The 19,944-nt window shown below is 48.4% G+C and overlaps 1 protein-coding gene across 2 annotated transcripts in view; it reads right to left on the reverse strand.

Annotated features, from left to right (window-relative positions):
• Positions 1 to 19,944, reverse strand: part of LOC126519715 (acetylcholinesterase-like) — a 107,523-nt gene that overhangs the window by 70,894 nt on the left and 16,685 nt on the right. For both annotated transcript variants that reach the window (XM_055065372.2, XM_050169071.3), the window contains exon 2: positions 1,258 to 1,466. In XM_055065372.2, coding sequence (XP_054921347.1) covers positions 1,258 to 1,461 — 204 coding nt within the window. In that variant the 5' untranslated portion in view covers positions 1,462 to 1,466. The remainder of the gene's footprint in view (positions 1 to 1,257; positions 1,467 to 19,944) is intronic.

A 19,944-nucleotide genomic window follows, 5' to 3' on the forward strand; every position in this document is an offset into this window, starting at 1 on the left:
CCCCGCTGCGGTAGCATTGCGGCTGTGGTCTTGCGCGAGGTCACGGCCTCGATCTCGACCGCTGCAGCCGCAGTTCGGCGGGAACGAAATACAAAAGAGCTCGTGAAATTAGATTTAGGTGCTCGTTAAAGAACCCCAGGGGTTTGTCCTTGTCGCCTTTCTCGTGTTCTGTGCCCCCTCTTGCGTCATACTTCATCCGGAGCCCGCTACAATGGCGTGGCTCATAATCCGATTGTGGTTCTGTCGCGTACAGCTCTACAATTCAATTAAAGTTTAACTCTTCTGTCGAGATGCGATGTGCCGTATGAGGCAATGACAATGCTAACCTTATCGGAGGTTATGAATAATGGCGCACAACAACGCCTCAAGCAAGCATGTCTCGCTGTGTGCTATACGCAAGCAGCAGCGGTGCACGCACGCAGCATCGACTCACCGCCCTGGTATTGTACTAAACGCTGAAGAACTTGAAGATTCCCGGGCGACATCAACGCTAATTATGATCAGTCAAAGCTAACAGCACAGAAAGCCTCGTTCAGATCGATTCCCAGAGTGCGTGGAATCTGCATGACATTTTCTACTCGTAGACATGTAAATGTAGCCTGCTAAGCTTACAAACAAGTGCAACTGAATGTCGATGTCAAGCTTTTCAAGACGCGTTTTGCAATAACGCGAGCATGACATTTTAAAAGGATATGTTTGGAATTGGTATTTAGTGGCACCTGTTGCATGCTTAGCAGGTCACGTGCAAATAATTATCGACAAGTGAAAAAGCTGTAAGCTATAAACGTGGAATTCGACGCATGTGGTGCACATTTCGTGCGTTGCTGTCCCTTTCGGTGTCGTTGCATCTCTTACAGATACCATCGCTGTATTGCGTGCGAGCCTTCGAAAAACGCGACGTGGCCTACAATAAACGCATAGAAAAGCGTGAAAACGTTTTTTTGTGCCCAGGCGGTCCTTCCCATGTAGTTTACAAGGATTAGCTTAACCGCCATCTTGTTTGGAAAGCAAAATAATCTGCATTGTTTTGGGTTCCGTAGTGTCACCGCGAAAGTTTTTTTTTTTTTTTTTTTTGCCCGCTTCAACTGGAACGAGACTTGAGTTGTCCGCTGTCCGCTTAGCTGTTTAATATTTGGCCGTTTGTTTCGGCGAGCATTGGAACGCAGCCTGTAAATACGTCCGCATGAACCACCAAAACACGTGACCAGAATCGCTGGTATCTAGGGCGACAAGCGATTGCTATCGCTGTGAGCTCACCTTGGCGGGCACAGGAGGCTTGAAGCGCAGCTCTCCCACGGGTGGCTCCGCGTACGGGATGCCTCGGTACTCCTCGATGGTTGTCCCCAGGACCTGAACCTTGCGTCCGCCCACCGGGCCCAGCTTGGTGGGACGCTCCACATCGTACGCCAAGGAGGAGAAGAGCGTCCTCAGGATGAGGCCCAGCACGACGGGCCCATTCATGACTCCTATTAAACGAAACCAGCAGAAGGTATATATATATATATATACACGGGGCACTATGACTTCCAAGCGACACTACAGAAAAACGTTGCAGTTTCGCCCGAAATTTATTCCGATAACAAATTATTAGACATCTCGACGAAGTAAGGTTAGTAGTTTGAAGGCCGTATAAATTGCAGTAAAACATTCGCTTACTAACTAAATTAACAAGCATGGTGTCTAAAGATGAAGGGATCGCACTCGATGAGCCCGGGTACTCGCCATCAGAGCGCTGACGTGATGAAGAGAGGCGGCTGCAGCGGAGTTAACACTTCATGCTGCCTCCAACTGCAACGCACCACTTGAGTGTACGCGAACTCTAACACAAAGAGCGCACACGGTAAATATACCTGGTAGCGAAGCTTCAGTACAAGCCCATACGTTCAAAACATGGCTGTTTATCGGCGGCCCCTGGGGCCTGGCGCCACCTGTGTGACGAGGAAACAATTCCAGTGGAACAAAAATTAATGTGACGCCATGTCCGAATAAACGTAAGTGACATCATCTTTGTGCTCAAAAGGGTCAAAGCAGTGGCGTAGCAACGGGAAGGGAGGGCCGTGGGTGCCAGGTGTGCGTGTGGGGGGGGGGGGGGGAGGTATCATACATCTGAAGACCTACCGTCTTTCCGCCGGTTTGACTGGGCGTAAATGGTAAAGAATGCTCCGGTAACCAGCAGCACGAGCTCATGTATCAGATGTGTAGTGCCACAGAATTGTCGGCTGCAGATTTATCAACATCCTACGTAATAATTGCACGAATGTACGGGCTGAAAATTTTATTTCGCCAAGTGCTTGCTAAACTACTCGCCTTAGCGGAACGTTTCATGTACGGTGCGCTCATGTCCCACCATGGTTTGTGTGTCGTCAGTATGTAAACAGCGTTCCATTTATCAGTTTTGTATTGTTTGTATTAGTTTTGTATCAGTTTCGCGGTGTTGAATAAAAAGACTGTCTCCTAGTCATGGCTAACCACCTAGCTATTTGTTATTTTGTTGTTGTTGTCACGGTGGCGTCCTACCCCGGCGGTGCGCTCATGTCCAAGCATGGTTTGTGTGTCGTCAGTATGTAAACAGTGTTCCATTTATCAGTTTTGTATCGTTTGTATTAGTTTTGTATCAGTTTCGCGGTGTTGAATAAAAACACCGTCTCCTAGTCATGGCTAACCGCCTAGCTCTTTGTCATTTTGTTGTTGTCACGGTGGCGTCCTACCCCGGCGGTGCGCTCATGTCCCACCATGGTTTGTGTGTCGTCAGTATGTAAACAGTGTTCCATTTATCAGTTTTGTATCGTTTGTATTAGTTTTGTATCAGTTTCGCGGTGTTGAATAAAAACACTGTCTCCTAGTCATGGCTAACCGCCTAGCTCTTTGTCATTTTGCTGTTGTTGTCACGGTGGCGTCCTACCCCGGCGGTGCGCTCATGTCCCACCATGGTTTGTGTCTCGTCAGTATGTAAACAGTGTTCCATTTATCAGTTTTGTATTGTTTGTATTAGTTTTGTATCAGTTTCGCGGTGTTGAATAAAAACACTGTCTTCTAGTCATGGCTAACCGCCTAGCTATTTGTCATTTTGTTGTTGTCACGGTGGCGTCCTACCCCGGCGGTGCGCTCATGTCCCACCATGGTTTTTGTGTCGTCAGTATGAAAACAGTATTCCATTTATCAGTTTTATCAGTTTTCTGGTCTTTTTACGGTACAGCTTGCCGGTTTTGGCGAACACATGTAAAACAAACATTCGTACCCTCGAAAGTTTGCAAGGTCAGCCTCTATGGACATGTCTTGGACTACCACGATGCACCTCGACTCACGCAACAATAATGATTTCTAGAGACTACTTGGTTCCAACATATATAATGATTGACAACCAAAGCACACGCATTCGACATCAGTGTCACGTACCCAGTCACTATATTGCTGCTTTGCCGGTACAAAGACCTCAAGCCCCATTTTCCAAACTTGTTGCGACCAATCAAGCCTACCTTCCGTCCGGCTTTACACCAGCAGCAAGACCACTGTTCCCCTCTGGTGCCTACGACAGCCACAAGTACGCCTCATGATTCTGGAAATTTCGAATAAGACCCGTCATACAACGGTGGCTCTACGTCAGTTTAAACTGTCATTATTGAACAAGGGAAATGAACAAAAAACGCACATTTCACTTCACTTCACTTCACTTTTATTCCCTTAAAGACCCCTCAATGGGGGTATTACATAAGGGGTGGGGTTTACAAATGTGCATTTTAATTGGTGGCCACATGAGTTCAATGAAGAATATTAGTATTAAGCTGATCCGCAAACGTCGTTGAACAGGTGATTTCGGTTATGTGACAGGGCAGGCCGTTCCAGTCGCTTGATGATCGGCAAAAGAAGGATGCAGAGAAGGTTTGGATCTGTCTCAGCCACCAGCTCCACAGGCGCGGTTATCTTCCCGGCCTTACAAGTCACGATTGCGTTCAAAGTGTCCCGTATAACGACAACGAAACTTGCCGTTCTACGTGCTGCTGTTAATTACACCGCACAAGCCAAACCTCTAAGGTCACTGGTTGTTGTCACTCCAAGGCAGCCCTTCAGAGTCTGCAGTGAGCCTTACGACGCAAGACCCATGGTCAACTGGTGTTTCAGACCAGAGAGTTTCTCGATCAAGCCCTCACAAACGGACACGACATCAGCTTCCAATGGCTTCCGGGGCACTGTGGTATCGTCGAAATGACCTTGCTGATGCACGATGCCACCCGGTCAGTCCATAAAGAAACCCTGACACTTTCTATACCCTTATCAAGGACAGACGCTGCGAGGGCTAGTTTACTTGCTCAAACCGAGACAAACTTTGTGGAACACCCCGATTATCTCCAACTACTGTCTCCAGCGGCTGGATCCTACATTGAAGCTGCAGATTCCATCGAACTCCTCCCGTCGTGATGCAACTTTACTGTACCGCCTCAGGTTAGGGAGGTCTTCTACGAAAGCTCATTCCTTACTGGAATGACCGACACACTCATTTGTGACTCGTTTAAATGTGAAGAGGCGATCGAGCACGTGTTGCGTTTTTGTAATCTCTATGAGATCGAACGCGACGTTCTTCGGAGGGTGTTAAACCGATTAGATAGCAGACCATTTTCAGAGACTAAGATTCTCGGACCATGGCCCCACGCGTCGCAGGCTTACAAAGCGACGCCGGCACTGCTACGTTTTATGAAACTCGCTGGCCTCAGTGACCAATTATAGGCCTGAAGTTATGGACAACAGCACTTAGTCACACTGATAGTACCTTCTTCTCTCCCTCTCCTTTCTTTTCTTCCCCTAACCATTTCCCCTTTGTAGAGTAGCAAACCGGACGCGCGTCTGGTTGACCTTCCTACTTTTCCTCCCTTCCTTTGCTCCTCCTCGTCCTCCACCTGTTGTGGTTGTGCGACTTCATGTAACAAATACTGTGTCCTGTTTCAGCCACATGGAGTTATACAAAAAGGTGAATTTTGTGAGGATATCTCCCGATATTCTATCAGGTTATGTGTCTTTGTGACCACTAGGAACTGGGTATTGTGCAAAATATGGGAGGTAATTAATAAGGATATCTTAAATAACTGCTTGATTAGCAATTATAGAGGAAACATTGCTATTCGGGAATTGAGGACCCAATTCGTATTATTAGCTCAACAAAAACTTCTCTAAACAATATCGTCTTGGGTGCTAGAGCATGCAGCACTTTGGTACTGAGGGCGCCCCGCCAGTATGGCAGTACCAAAAGAAATATGAAATAATGCTCTAGTGACATCGATATCTCTATCATCTCCATTGCGCGTGCAGACGAACAGTAGCGCAAGCTTTCGCTGGCACGGGCTTCGTCGCGGCCTTCTCGTTTTTTGCATGGTGACGTCAAGAATCGACGCGGAGCGCGCTCCATTTTATTTCCAATTTTGTCGCGGTACCGCAGCTAGGGTGATCACGTTTGCCAAAAGCAGTGAATAAAGAAAGGCTTTCTGGATCATAATGAAGATAACTCGTAATTGTCATAGCATTGGCGCCCGCGCAGCAAGTAGGTGGCGTGTTTTGATAGAGTGGGGAGATAAGCGTCACTGACACGCTATTTAATTTTCGTTTGGGTTCAGGGCTGGCGACAGGCAGAATACCGCACGCCGTAGTACCTACGACGATTTTTGTGTAGCTCTACCGTCTGTGGCTAAGCGTTGCCTTTACAAACTCATATGCTTTCCTCATAGGAATGGCACCACGTGCGACACATGTAGCATCGACGAGACGCTCGCACATATTATCTGTGTCTGCCCGCGATACAGTGCTCAGAGACAAGTGATGTGCAGAGTACTGAACCAGTTGGACAATCGTCCACTTTCAGAACTAAAAGCTTTAGGCCAATGCTCCGAAAGAACATCAGCGTTGAAGGCCTTACTCACGCTATTAAGGTTCTTGCGGTCTTCGGGGCTTCACGACACTCTAAGAATGCCGCCCCCTACCGCTCTGTAGTGTACGCGCTTTGTTCGTGCTTGTCTCCCTTTCTTTCTATCTCCCCCTTCCACTCTGTTTCTCTTTTTATCCCCCTTAAACCTCCCCCCTGCGCAGGGTAGCCAACCGGAACTACTTCTGGTTAACCTCCCTGCCTTTCTCTGCATTATTTTCCCTCTCTCTCTCTCTTTGTGTAGTTGTTGTTGGGCAACATATGACTGTCGGGCTTCAATTTTGCAAATGCAATGCTGACTCTAAAATCGCCAATTAAAACTTTATCTGTATTGGCTGCCAGGCCTTACAGTCTGACAGCAGAAGTGCTAATGCGCTTATCAGAAGTTACCAGTGCAGCACCCTGTCTTATTTGGTGGAGAAAATAGAACAGCTTGTATACCGCTACATTAGCCATCTCTGGGAACGAATGCGAAAGGGAGGGGGGGGGGAGTCCAAGGCGGCTGTACTGGTGCTGAAACATTACCGCCCCCCCCCCCCTACTCCCCGGAAATTTCCTATATCCTCGCCTTCCTGACTACAAACGGGGGGGGGGGGGGGTGACTGAAGACCTATGGGCCCCGCGTGCCAGAAGACCTAGTTACGCCACTGGGTCAAAGGCACGAAATTTGTTTTGGTGGCCTGCCATTAAAGCTGCATTTTAAACTGCCCCGCAACCCTACTCGTTGGGCGATTCTAGCTTTGAGTGCACAAAGCAATGCAGCAAAGACGTTAGCCATACGAGTGTAGAAACTGCACTCCTGCGCAGAGCATGGTTTCATTGCAGGCCGAAGAAACCTGCTCACATCTTCGGACGCCAAGCGCGTCGGCCAGAGGAGCCGCACGGCAGTAGCTAACGTAAGCAGTTATGTCGCAGTCGTAGCTCAAGGTTTTTGACAGAACACGTCGAACAACTATCAAGTACACCGCCAACACTGTGCCACAAGAATTCAGACAGACATTGACAAGCGAAACAACAGCGTAAGGGGGGCGTGTTGCAGCAGGTGATCACCTTACGAGCGCACCTTTCTGCACACTTTAAGAGCTGCTTTTTACTGCAACTGATAGCAGCGTGAATGCTCCCCTTCTTTAGCGGGTGCTGAAAACAAGGAACTTATTGTTAATGATAAAGCAAGAGAGTTGTCATCTCTTTCTTCGCCGCACGTATACAACATTGATGTGGAATTTTATTCTTGTTGAATGAAATCAAACTGTGTGTCGTTTCAATCAAAGAATTCAGTGCCCTTCCACTCAGTGAAGTAAGATGACCAGCGAAGCTGTGTATGTGGGCCCCTTAATGGCGAACTGCACTTCTGCGACGGGTCGGCCCGGCATTGCACTATCTTCGGGATCGGCCCACGTATGGGGAGATATTGCTTACCACGCCAACAACGACACGAAAATTTCCTTGGACGGTAGAGTTATACAACTTCGATGTAAAAAGTCGCAGTTACCCCCGAAAGGCGAAGCATCGATAGCAATAGCAAACTAGCCGACGGCTATACGAACCTGCCGTGGTTGCTCAGTGGCTATGGTGTTGGGCAGCTGAGCACGAGGTCGCGGGATCGAATCCCGGCCACGGTGGCCGCACCTCGATGGAGGCGAAATGCGAATACACCCATGTGCTTAGACTTAGTACACGTTAAAGAACCCCAGGTGGTCGAAATTTCCGGAGTCCTCCACTACGGCATGCCTCGTAATCAGAAATAGGTTTTGGCACGTAAAATTCCATAATTAAAAATTAACAGCTATACGAAGTAAGGATAATAGCTTTATCGGCCGTATAAACTTGGGAACATTCGCTTGCTAACTGAATTAACAAGGATGGTGTCAGCACGCACATACGAACACATCACACTCGATGAGCGCGAACACTCGCTGTCAAAACGCTTGTGCACAAAAGTGCGGCAACAGCAGCGAGCGAAGTGACCTTCCCGCCGTCTACGCTTCAACGAAAGAGCGACGAGAACACAGCGCGCACAAAGGTATGAGTCGTCTGCAGATCCCATTCAAGATATGGCGCGCGCGACCTTGCAAAGTGCGACTTGTTGGCGGAGTCAAAGCCGCCCTTTATACGAAACATTACGGTGACGGCAAAATTGAGCCTGGAGTGTCCATATCATTGAATACAAAACAGTTTTTTTCTTACGTTTGTTCCCTCCTCACAAAGTCACGCTGCAATCGTTGCTCCCATAACCACACTTGCGGATGCCGTTGGCTGGTTCTAGACCGCTTTTCGCCAAAAGCGGCCCATTTGAAGCAGCCGCACTCAGGCGCGCCACGGTGCTCACCTTCCCGTGCTGGCGAGCATCAAGCCAGCATCCTTCTCCACGGCTCGCCCTCTCCCTCAAACCACACGGAGTCGCGGGGCGGGATGGGACCTTTTCGGACTTTTTAAGGAACATCACGACGGCGACGGAAGTGGAAATCCACCTAGCCTGTGCTTACAATTGCCATCGCAATCACAACTATCTGATCTGTATTACTAAATCCCCCTTTTACAATACCGGTGAAGCCACTCTTACCGCGAGGTCAGGCTTGGTAAGCCAGAAAAACACAAAAAACAGAAAATAAGCTTGGCGACGCTGCCTTGACATTCGAGTACCAGCTTGCCGTGTGGTCGTGGATTATTATATTGTCTGTTCGCGCCAGTTAACTTCTTATCGCTAAATATCGACTGTAGTGTATTCTAGAAAAATTCAACGACGATTACGATACTCCTTAATGCGTAATTTGAGCGTAGCCGTATAGATGTCTTGATTTCGCGATATACTGGCTGGCGTGGACCATCTGTCTCGTGCGCCTCGTTGCAAACGCAGCCAAGTGTAGCGCGACTGCCTCGCTAATCGGGAATTCGCGAGAGGCAGCACGAGCGTGACGCGATTCACAGCAGCCGTCGCAGACAGACTTCGGTTGACGCAGCGCTTTGTTTCCATACATGGTATCGATGGCGTCGTCGGTGAACAGCCATCGTCGCCGCAAAGCCCGTCTTGCGCGGCACTACACTTTTCACGCTTTCGCCCAAACCCTCCTCCTCCGCTTTCTTCCTCGCGCTCTCTTCCTTATCACCGCCTTTCGTACCCCGCTGCACTCGTTCATCCTTCGCTGTGCTGGTTCGCTCGGTTACGCCGAGGGAGGCCGAGGCACGCCGACGCTCAAGGCAGCAACAGGTGCCTGAGAGCTAAACGACAAACACTGAACTCAAGAACTGTCACTGAGCTGCAACGGCGCAAATACGAAAAAAAAAAAGGTACTTTGAATTTCATGACCTCGCACTAACATTTCGACGCTGGGGTGTCGGCGCGAAAAAAAAAAAAAAAGATTTAATCTTGACCTTAATTATGTTCTAATATTCGGCCTAGTACTGCAAAACTTACAGAAGATATAGTAATAAAAGAACACTTCATCATTCTAAAATGATGAAGTGTTTCTCTTTAGTGTCCCTTTAATAAGTAACGTCGATCACACACAACAGTTAAACAAGTTCAGAGACATTATTTTTAAAGTTGTGAAGTCTACCACGCGCATTCTGAAAGTAATATAATCGTAGTTAGAATGTATGAAAGGTGGGGGAAACTCATGAGGAATTTTAGTTCGATGTTAAAATTAGTATCATCAAGCCCGCCCGGCGTGATCGATATAGTTAGTCATTACGTTACGACACAGAGGCAAATTTGCTGACGTCGTTAATAAATATTTAAAGCTAAGCATTAGGACGCTGCTCATTAAAATGAAAAGGCAGTTTCATTCGAAGAACGAAGCATTGCCAGCGATAGCAAAGTTGAGCGTTTTGCTTTTCTAAGATTGTGCAAAGTACATCGCGTCCGGCACATCGGCCTGACGCATTGCTGTAGGATAGAAGCAACAGCGCTCTGCCAGCTACGAAACGTTTGCCAACGCTGGCGCGATGAAAAAAAAAAAAAAAATTATGCTCTGCTCCTGGCCGTCACCTAGGCGGGAGCTTTGGCCCTCCCCACCAACTCGCAGGGCACACAATAAAGTTCTTTCCTCCTCCTCTGCTATCGCAAACACCAGAGACCAGCGGAGCTGGGGGAAGTTAAGGCTTCAGAAAAAAGGGATAGCTTGGTTTAGCCAGGTTGTCTAGGTTTCACTTGGTCAACCTTTGATGTAGATGTAATTATTGTCACGCGCTAAGGCAAGAGTAAGCAGCAGTATCAGCAGCCAGACACGAAAATGTCAGACACAAGAAGGACGGTTCTCCAGCTGGCGCAAGATCTTTGACATTGTCATCTTCAATCGCCGTTTTTGCTGGGCACGCAACGCTGGCTCAAAACACCAGGTGGCATTATTCCCCCTCCCAAATGAGCATCGACTCGATGCTCAAACACAAAACGTACATGGAAGCTACACAAATTAGGCAAGCCAAAAATAAAGGGTAAACGCGCTAGCACACATACGGAAATGCACACGGAAAAAGGTGTTCCGTGGTCGGGAACAAAAAAAAAAAAACGCTTCGCAGTTCTTTGGAGGAAGACGCGATGACAGCAAAAAAAAAAAGAAAAGAAAGAAAAGGTTGGTTCACTAGCACACTTCACCGTGTAAAATACGGCTTGAGGCGGACGACATGTACAGTCTCTGCGCGTGGTAAACAGCGGTTGGGCGATGGCAGGTCTTCGTCTGGAATCACTTCATAGTTCACATCGCTTACACGCCTTAGTACTGTGTATATTTTTTTTATTTATACATACTGCAGCCCGTTAGGGCTATGGCAGGAGTGGGTGTACATGGGAGGAAAACTGATTATGATATGCAGAAACAAGAACATAGAAATATAAAAATGTGAAGGAACTATACATCAGCAATAGCATTGAAAAATTGAGAAATGGGTAACAAACGAACTTCGGCAGGTAACAAATTCCACTGTTCAATCATGCGGGGGAAAAACTATATGAAAGTGTTAGTACGTGGATGGAGTGGTCTGATATTAGAGGCATGATAAGCTCTAGTTGAAGTCGGGCAAGCAGGCATTAAAAGGGAGGGATCTGATAGGTGACAAAGAGAGTTCTTATAACAATAGAAAATCTTCAGAGATTCTATGTGCCGCCGTCTAGAAAGAAACTGGAGGTTTAATTCCGTAAGAGCAGCTGACGGTGAAAAGTCTCGATCGAAGCGACGGTAAACAAAACGAATAGCCTTCCTCTGGACCGACTCAATACAATTAATTTCACATTGTTTATATGGGTTCCATACGGAGGAAGCATATTCTAAAATTGGTCGAATCAGTGTTTTGTATGGTACTAATTTAGTGTCCCTCGGAGCAGGAGACAACGTCCGGCGGATGTAACCAAGTTTTTTTAACGCTTTACTACAAATGTAATCTATATGTTTAGACCAAGACAAGGTAGGTGTAAAAATGACGCCTAAATATTTGTATTGAAAAACTCGTGTTAGTGGTACACCGTTGCATATATAATCATAACATACGGGCATGTGTCTGTTAGTAAAAGACATTATAACAGTTTTATCAAAATTTATGCTCATTTTCCAAGTAGCACACCAGGCACAAAATGAAACAAAGGAATCTTTAAGGCGCTGATGATCAGCGGGTGAGTCAACTCGGCTGTACATAACACAATCATCTGCATAGAGGCGTATTTCTGAAGTAACATGGTCTGGAAGGTCGTTAATAAGCAATAAGAATAGTAGAGGGCCAAGTACGGATCCCTGTGGGACTCCTGAGGTGATGTCGACTACAGACGAATCCGCAGAATCATAGCATACGAATTGGGAACGCAAAGAAAGGAAACTGGAAATCCGTGACACTAACTGAGGGTTATTTAGAATATTATGGAGTTTCAAAAGCAATTTAGAATTTAGTACTGTGTCAAAAGCTTTGCTAAAGTCAATGAAAATGGTGTCAATCTGATTACCAAAGTCGATGTAATGGGAAAGGTCATGAGTGAACTCCGTAAGTTGTGTTACAGTTGTGTTCTTCCTCGTATGGTCCGAAGTACTTGCTGAGGAGTTTTTCGCTGAGGCCTCGCCGTCTAATGGGTGTCCAAACCTAAACTTGGTCACCAGGCTCATAGGTAACTAGTTGATGGTGGAGATTGTACCTTATTGCATCTGTACACTGCTGCTGTCTTATGTGCACACGGGCCGGTTGACGCACACACAGGACACCGCTGTCCTGTGTGTTCCTGCCTTCTGTCATCGTCTTTTTGCGCTGCCCCTTCAAGATGTTCAACCAGTACCAACTCGCCCAAATGTCGATCTTTCTACAGTTTGAAGATGTCGTCCAAAATCTTCGCCGTAAATGCCGTCCCTCGCTCAGTGATGATGAATGACGGTGCGCCATGCCGAAGCACAATGTGATGCATAAAAAACTGGGCAACTTCAGATGCTGTGCCGCGTGGTAGTGCCTTCGTCTCAGCGTAACGCGTCAAGTAGTCAGTTGGACAATGATCCCCTTATTGCCGGAGGAAGACAAGGGAAATGGTTCAAGAAGGTCCATTCCAACTTGATCAAACGGCGTACGCGGAGGGTCGATGGGTTGTAGAAGGCCTGCAGGCTTGAAGGGAGGTGACTTGCGGCGCTGGCATTCACGGCATCCTTTCACGTAGCCTTTGACGCAAGCAGTCAGTCCAGGCCAGTAGTACAGTTGTCGTACCCTGTCCAGAGTGCTTGTGTAGCCCTAGTGACCAGATGTCGGCTCGTCGTGGCAGGCTGATAGGATGTCGTCACGAAGGGCTTGAGGCACTACTAGAAGATGTGGTTTGTCGCCGGCACCTGTGTTTCTTTTGTATAAGATGCCCTCTCGCAGGTAAAGTGACGACAACCGTCGCGAAATGGGGCGAGGAATGGACGCGATGCCACCTTCTAAGTGATCGATGACGGGTTTTAACTCAGCGTTCGATCGCTGGTTAGCGAGCAGATCCCGCCCGCTGAGGGCTCCCAGGAAGGCGCTGTCGTCTTCGTCGTCAGGATTCTCAGATTCAACAGGTGCTCGTGATAACGTGTCAGCATCTTCATGTTTTCTGCCTCACTTGTACACGATGGTGATGTTAAATTCCTGGAGTCGCAGACTCCAACGTGCCAATCGTCCAGAAGGGTCTCGGAGGTTGGTCAACCAGCACAAAGTGTGATGGTCGGTCACAACTTTAAATGGCCGCTCGTAGAGATACGGCGTAAACTTTGTGGTAGCCCAAATAACCGCGAGGCACTCCTTCTCCGTGGCGGAATAATTGGACTCTGCGCGTGACAGAGTGCGGCTCGCGTAGGCGATAACTCGTTCAGTCCCGTGTTGCCGTTGCACCAGGATAGCTCCGAGACCGATATTGCTGGCGTCGGTGCGTACTTCTGTGTCAGCATCCTCATCAAAATGACCGAGCACGGGAGGAGAAGACAATCGACGTTATAGCTCCGCAAAGGCGGTCTGTTGTTCATCAGTCCAGAGGAATGGCGTGTCGTCACGCGTAAGGCGAAATAGCGGATCTGCAATCTTCGAAAAATTTTCAATGAAGCGTCGATAAATGCACACAAGCCCAAAAATCGTCGCACACTTTTCTTATCGGTTGGAGCGGGAAAAGCGGCTACGGCAGCAGTCTTCTCGGGATCGGGCCGAACACCTGCCGCGCTTACGACGTGACCAAGGAACTTCAGTTCCTCGTAACCGAAATGGCATTTCCCTGCCTTGAGTGTAAGGTCAGCCGATCGAATGGCTTCAAGTACATTCCGAAGGCGTCGAAGGTGCTCGTCAAAAGTTTCCGAAAAGACAACGACATCATCAAGATAGACGAGGCAGCTTTTTCATTTGAGGTCAGCGAGAACGGTATCGATCATTCGCTGGAATGTGGCTGGAGCGGAACAGAGGCCGAAAGGGAGTACTCTAAATTCGTAAAGGCCGTCCGGAGTTACGAAAGCAGTTTTCTCGCGGTCATGCTCATCTACTTCAATTCGCCAGTAGCCACTTTTCAGATCGATAGAGGAGAAATACTTCGCGTGCCTCAGCCCGTCCAGAGAATCGTCGACACGAGGCAACGGGTACACGTCTTTCTTTGTGACGTTGTTTAGCTTCCGGTAGTCAACACAAAATCGAAGCGTGCCATCTTTCTTTTTAATAAGAACAACTGGCGATGACCAGGGACTGCATGAAGGCTGGATTACGCCGTCTTGAAGCATTTCCTTCACCTGAGTTTGAATCGCATGTCGTTCGGTCGGGGAAACACGATAAGGCTGCTGCCGTATGGGGGGCACGTCGTCATAGGTGATGATACGGTGTTTCGTGATCGATGCTTGACGTACCTTCAACGACCGTGCAAAGCAAGAGTGGAACTCAAGCAGCAGCTCGCGCAGGGGTTGTCTGTTCTCTTCAGGAAGCGTTGGACTAATGTCGACGTTCCGTAGAGGTGCTTCAGCAGTGCCGATTGCCTCGGAAATACAACACTCACTGACATCGGCGATCGGGTCAGCGTAGGCGATGACAGTACCGGGGAAAAGGTGCCGGTGTTCGTAGCTGAAGTTGGTGACAAGAACCTCACAGTGGCCATCGTGGAGATCGACAGGGCTTCTTGCTACGCAAAAACCATGAGAAAGCAGGAGAGAACGATTGCTTTCTGCGACCGCTTCACCGTGTATGAGCCTGTCATATGCCACTTGAACCACGACACTTGCACGCGGTGGTAACGTGACAGCGTCATCGATGACACGAAGAGATGCTCGAGGGTGGATGGTGTTGGTCGTCGCTGTGGTGCGCTTTGTCGAGAAAGTGACGAGGCGTTGTCGAATGTTGATGATAGCTCCGTGCTCCCTGAGAAAATCCATGCCGATGATTAGGTCTCGAGAACACTGAGGGAGAATGCTCAAGCTGGCAACAAACGTAGAGCCGCGAATCTGTATTCGTGCCGCGCACATGCCGAGTGGTGTGACGATGTTCTCGCCAGCTGTACGAACTGGCGTTTGATTCCAAGGCGTCGTCACTTTCTTCAGAAGGGCGGCCAGTTTTTCGCTGATTATAGAATAATCCGCTCCAGTGTCCACTAAAGCAGTCAATTCACGACCATCGAGCAGTACAGGAATGTCCAAGGAAATTCTTCTGTAATCAGCAGGTACTGTCGTCGTCGATGTATCGTCGGTCCGCGTACGCGTCAGTAGAGGTCCTTGAGCACGTCGAGACTGAGCGGCCTCGCCCCCGAAGGCCGCTGTGGTTAGTTTTCCCGGCGCGGGCTGGGCGACCGACCCCGCACCGCGCTCGAATACGTACGGCGAGTCGTAGAAAACCGCTGCGGCGAAGGGAGCGTGACTGGTGCCGAGCTGATGAAGATCCGCGCTGCTGGGCAACGTATTCTTCAATTTCAGGAGGACGCTGGCCGAACCTTGGTCGCGGCGATTTCGCTGAGAATCCGCGTAGCCCGAGCTCTCGATAGGAGCACTGTCGGCTTCCAGCTTGCCAGCTTCGCCACAGTGAAAGCAAAGCGGACGGCGATCAGGTGCCCGCCACACGTCTGATTTCCTTGGGGCCTGTCGGTGGTCCTGGTAATACGAGGCAGCTTGGACGGGCTCTAGCATGTCCGGGCGCGCGGCGCGAAGCGGGGAGGGAGGTGGTGCAGGTTGCCTCAAGGCTTGCGAATATGACATATCTGGGCTGTCATTTCTTAGCGGTTGAGCTTCTGTGTTGAAGGGTGGTTCTCTTAGCGCATGCTGGACTTCGTCACGGAGAACGCTGGACAACCAGCTGAGCGTCGGCTGTGAAGGTACCGATAGTTTCTGGAGTTCTTCGCGGATCACGGAACGAATGAGCTCTCGAAAGAAATCGGCGTGACCCCCGAGAGCTCCGAAGAAGTCCGTAGGTGAGGCAGTGTTCACTTGGCGTTCGTACGATGGTGTCCGCTGGCGAAGAGTCTGCTCCATGGTGATGGCCTCGGAAAGAAATTCTGACACACTCTTCGGAGGACTGCGCACGAGACCGCCGAACAGCTGCTCTTTCACTCCGCGCATCAGGTACCGCACCTTCTTTTGTTCCTACATGCTGGGGTCGGCTCGTCGAAAGAGACGCGTCATGTCCTCGACGTGCATTGCGACACCCTCGTTCGGCATTTGTATACGGGACTGGAGATCACGCTCAGCTCACCCTCAGCGATCAGGGCTCGCATACGTCTCAAGAATCCGGCGTTTGAATTCTGCCCATGAAGTTAGGGCATCTGCACGGTTCTCATACCAAACACGTGCGCCATCGTCAAGGCTGAAATATACGTTTTTCAGTTTGTCTGCGTCATCGCACTTGTTGAACGCGGCAACACGTTCATAGTGCACCAGCCAATCTTCAACGTCCTCATGTATGGCGCCGTGGAAGGGATTCGGCGTTCGCGGATTGAGTATCGTACAATGAATCGGCGTTGTGCCTTCCATACCGGTTGGGGTGGTCGGAGCTGCCATTTTCTCTGGGAGGAGTCCAAACTCAGGGGCTTGTCCACGGATCCTTATGCTGGCGCGGTGCACAGGCGTAACTACCGGTACGGGGCTGGAGCTCCTGCTGCCCGGAGGTGTGTCGTGCATAGATTAGATTACCCAGCACCTCCACCAGTTTGTCACGCGCTAAGGAAAGAGTGAGCAGCAGTATCAGCAGGCAGACACGAAAATGTCAGACACAAGAACGACGGTTCTTGTCATCGCAAATTCCAATCTATTGGATAAAACTTTTGTAAAAATTTTATAATGCACGTTTGACAATGTGATTGGTCGGTAGCTTTCAACACAACGCAGTTTCTCCTTATCTGAGCTTTTGTGGAATTAAAACTGTGTGGGTTTTGCAAAAAGATTGCGGAAGGGCGTCTACCTCTAAACTTGTAATAAAAATGTCCATTGGTTCCCATCAGACGTGTGGAATTAGGGGCCGATCCATCCAAGCCAACATACATATCGCCCGTACACTCCTTCAATACTGTTACGGTTCCACTGAACAGCTTGCAATGCTCCAGGTAGACCTTGCTAAAGCTTTTGATCGTGTCAGTCACTCCTATTTATTTATACTTCTGGAGCATGCCAATGTTGGCTCCGTTGTGCTTAAAGGCGTTAAGCTTTGCTATACGTGTTGTACTACTCGTTTAGTTATTAATGGCCAACTCTCTAAACCCGTTTCCATTTGATCTTCGGTAAAACAAGGATGCCCTATGTCCCCATTACTATTCGCCCTTTATCTGGAACCGCTATGCTTAAGCGTAATTCAGTCGAGTTACATCCATGGCTTCAATATACTGGGTAATGAAGTAAATGTCTTAGCTTATGCAGATGATTTAGCGCTCTTCTGCACGGATAAGTCCAGTGTTGAAAAGGTAGTATAAACAATGGAGGAATTTGGCAGCGTATCAGGAGCACGAATGAACTCCGCAAAAAGCTTAGGCTTATGGTTAGGCTCATGGTGTAATACACCAGAACAGTTTGCAGGCGTTAATTGGACCGGTGTCCCGCCAAAGTACCTCGGCGTGCCGCTACACGCATATAAATTAAGCGCACACTATTGGAAAGAACCGGTTTCGGCCCTGCAAAGTTACACCCAGACATTCATTGCACACCGACTTTCTATTTTTGGGAAAGCCGGGGCCTGCAATAAGTTCTTGGCAACAAAAATTTACTATGTATTGCAAGTTATACATTGTGCCAGGCTCTACATCCAACGCTTTCACCGAATCTTTGCAATCTTCGTATGGTCTTCAAGTTTTGAGCCCATGAGGCGAGACAATATTTTCAGGCCCGTTAGTGAAGGTGGGCTGGGTTTAGTAAATCTTTATGTGCGGCAAATAGTGTCTCGTTTCTTCTTTTTTCGCGATACATTCCATCCTATAATTCGGTCATTCATGCAAGTCACACTTGTTAATGCGTTACCTGATTTAATCGTTTCTCCGAATTTTTCTTCGCGTTTATGCTTGTGGGGGTTCATGCAAGAAGTTTACTTGGCGGTTTGTTTCCTGACAGTTCGGTTTTCCACTGAATACTTGTACTCTGTGTCGCGTAAAACGTTATACAAAGATCTATTGTCCATGCTTTTTCCATTTTACCGATCACTATACATTCAATGGCCAGGTCACGATGTTCTAAAGCGAGTTCGTAAAATGTATATATCCCCTTGCTGCAAGACATTATATTATAAATTTCATAGTGAAACCATACAGGTTAAAACATGGCTACAGAAAAAGGGTATCTTTGTCTCTTCTGTTAACTGTCGCCTTTGTGACGTGGCAGAGACGATTGAACATTGTTTTATTAGCTGCACCGACGCCATACTATTTTGGGATGTCCTCCAACGGACTTTAAAAAAAGACTGACTTCAACGCTCATACTGTGCGATACCTGCTGCCGACCGCTGATAATAGTGCACCTTTCGATATGTTTTTCTCATCGGAATGCACAGTTTGTGAAATACGCGAATGACGGACCGAAACGCCTAAACGGTTGTACCTAGAAGGGTGAATTTCATCCAAATGACACTACACCTAAAGCAGGTTTATGATGGACTTGATACCCAGCCGGATTGGTACCCCATTTTGGTTAGGTGCCTATCCTTACCACCCTTCTAAAGTGAAACCACATTTTACCCACAGTATGAACGATGCCTTTTCTCTGAGTGACTATCATTGTGCTCTCCATTCTCTGACTATGCACAACTGGTGAATATCGGGTTGTTGCTACTGTTATAAATACCATGAAAGAAAAAAAAAAGGATGGTTCTTGTCTTGTGCCCCAGACAGTGGCGCGTAACCACTATGGGGGATTGGCCAAGAAGCAGGCGGTTTTCCGTATGGTTAGAAGTACAGAGAAACTAGATTTGTATAGTGGAGCGTGGGACGATAGTACTGTAATTCCAGCTGGCGCAAGATCTTTGACTTCGTCGTCTTCAATCGCCGTTTTTGCTGGGCACGCATCGCTGGCTCAAAACACCAGGTGGCATTATTATACTTAGGTATACAATCATTGTTAAACCAGGTATGACGGCTGTGCCTAGGTCGGTGGCTAGACATGGCTGTGATTAGGCTTGGGTAGACGCGCATCACTAGCCGGCGATATCTGCGGGGTGGTCAGACGCCGCTTGGCGACGGCGGCTCAAAGGCTTCCGCTTCCACGCAGCGCTCAGAGAAGACGGCCCGGGCTTGCTCTCATCTATGGCCAAGCGCGCACTGACTAGGCAAGCGTGGCGGTCCTCTCACAGAACACCTATACAAACTTAGAGAAGGGAAACTGTACCTTCCACAGTGCTACGGAAATAAGCGTAGTGGTGGCGTCGTGAACTAAAGTATGTGACCACAGGTGGCGCTGTACAACAGGAAACGGAAACGGGGTTTTGCACACGCTTCACCAGGTTTGCACACGCTTTACCAGGTGTTCTGTGGCTTTACTGGGTTTCTGGCTGCTGTGCCTCGATCGTGCTCCCGCCAGTTTAGTCGCTGTGTAGCAAACGTAGTGCCTACATATTTATGTAGGCGCTACGTTTGCCACACAGCAACCAAACTGGCGGGAGCACGATCGAGGCGCAGCAGAATACATGTAGCGCTGAGTCATATAGAGTTAAGGCACACTCTGAACTGACTTTTAAGGGCATCCCGAGTAGTGCCGCCGCGCTCCAGCTGTTGCATTTCGTGTAGGGCTACTGACAGAATGCGGTTTCCAGATGGCACGATGGCCTCGACTGGAATAAACGCACACGACACCAAAGATTGAGTAAGCCTGAAAATATTTTATTTGCATTTTACAAGTACAACAAAAAGCACACGTCTACGCATCCACACAAACGCGGTTACATAGTCAAGAACATAGTCAAGAGATGGCTCAATAATAAGGGTAGCACAAACGCACAAGAAGACCTAAGCTACAAAACGTACGGTCGGCTGCTAAGTATAATAATTTCCCTGTCACCGCGTGTCACTTTTATACAGCATCTTTACAGCACTACCAGGCCGGGTAGTTTGGCGGAAAGAACGCAACAGCTTATACGGCCGTCAGCTGCCTCTTCCTTACGGGTGTCATAATTTTCCTAATCTCCGCATC

The sequence above is a fragment of the Dermacentor andersoni genome, chromosome 10, assembly GCF_023375885.2.
Source record: "Dermacentor andersoni chromosome 10, qqDerAnde1_hic_scaffold, whole genome shotgun sequence".
Taxonomy (NCBI): domain Eukaryota; kingdom Metazoa; phylum Arthropoda; class Arachnida; order Ixodida; family Ixodidae; genus Dermacentor; species Dermacentor andersoni.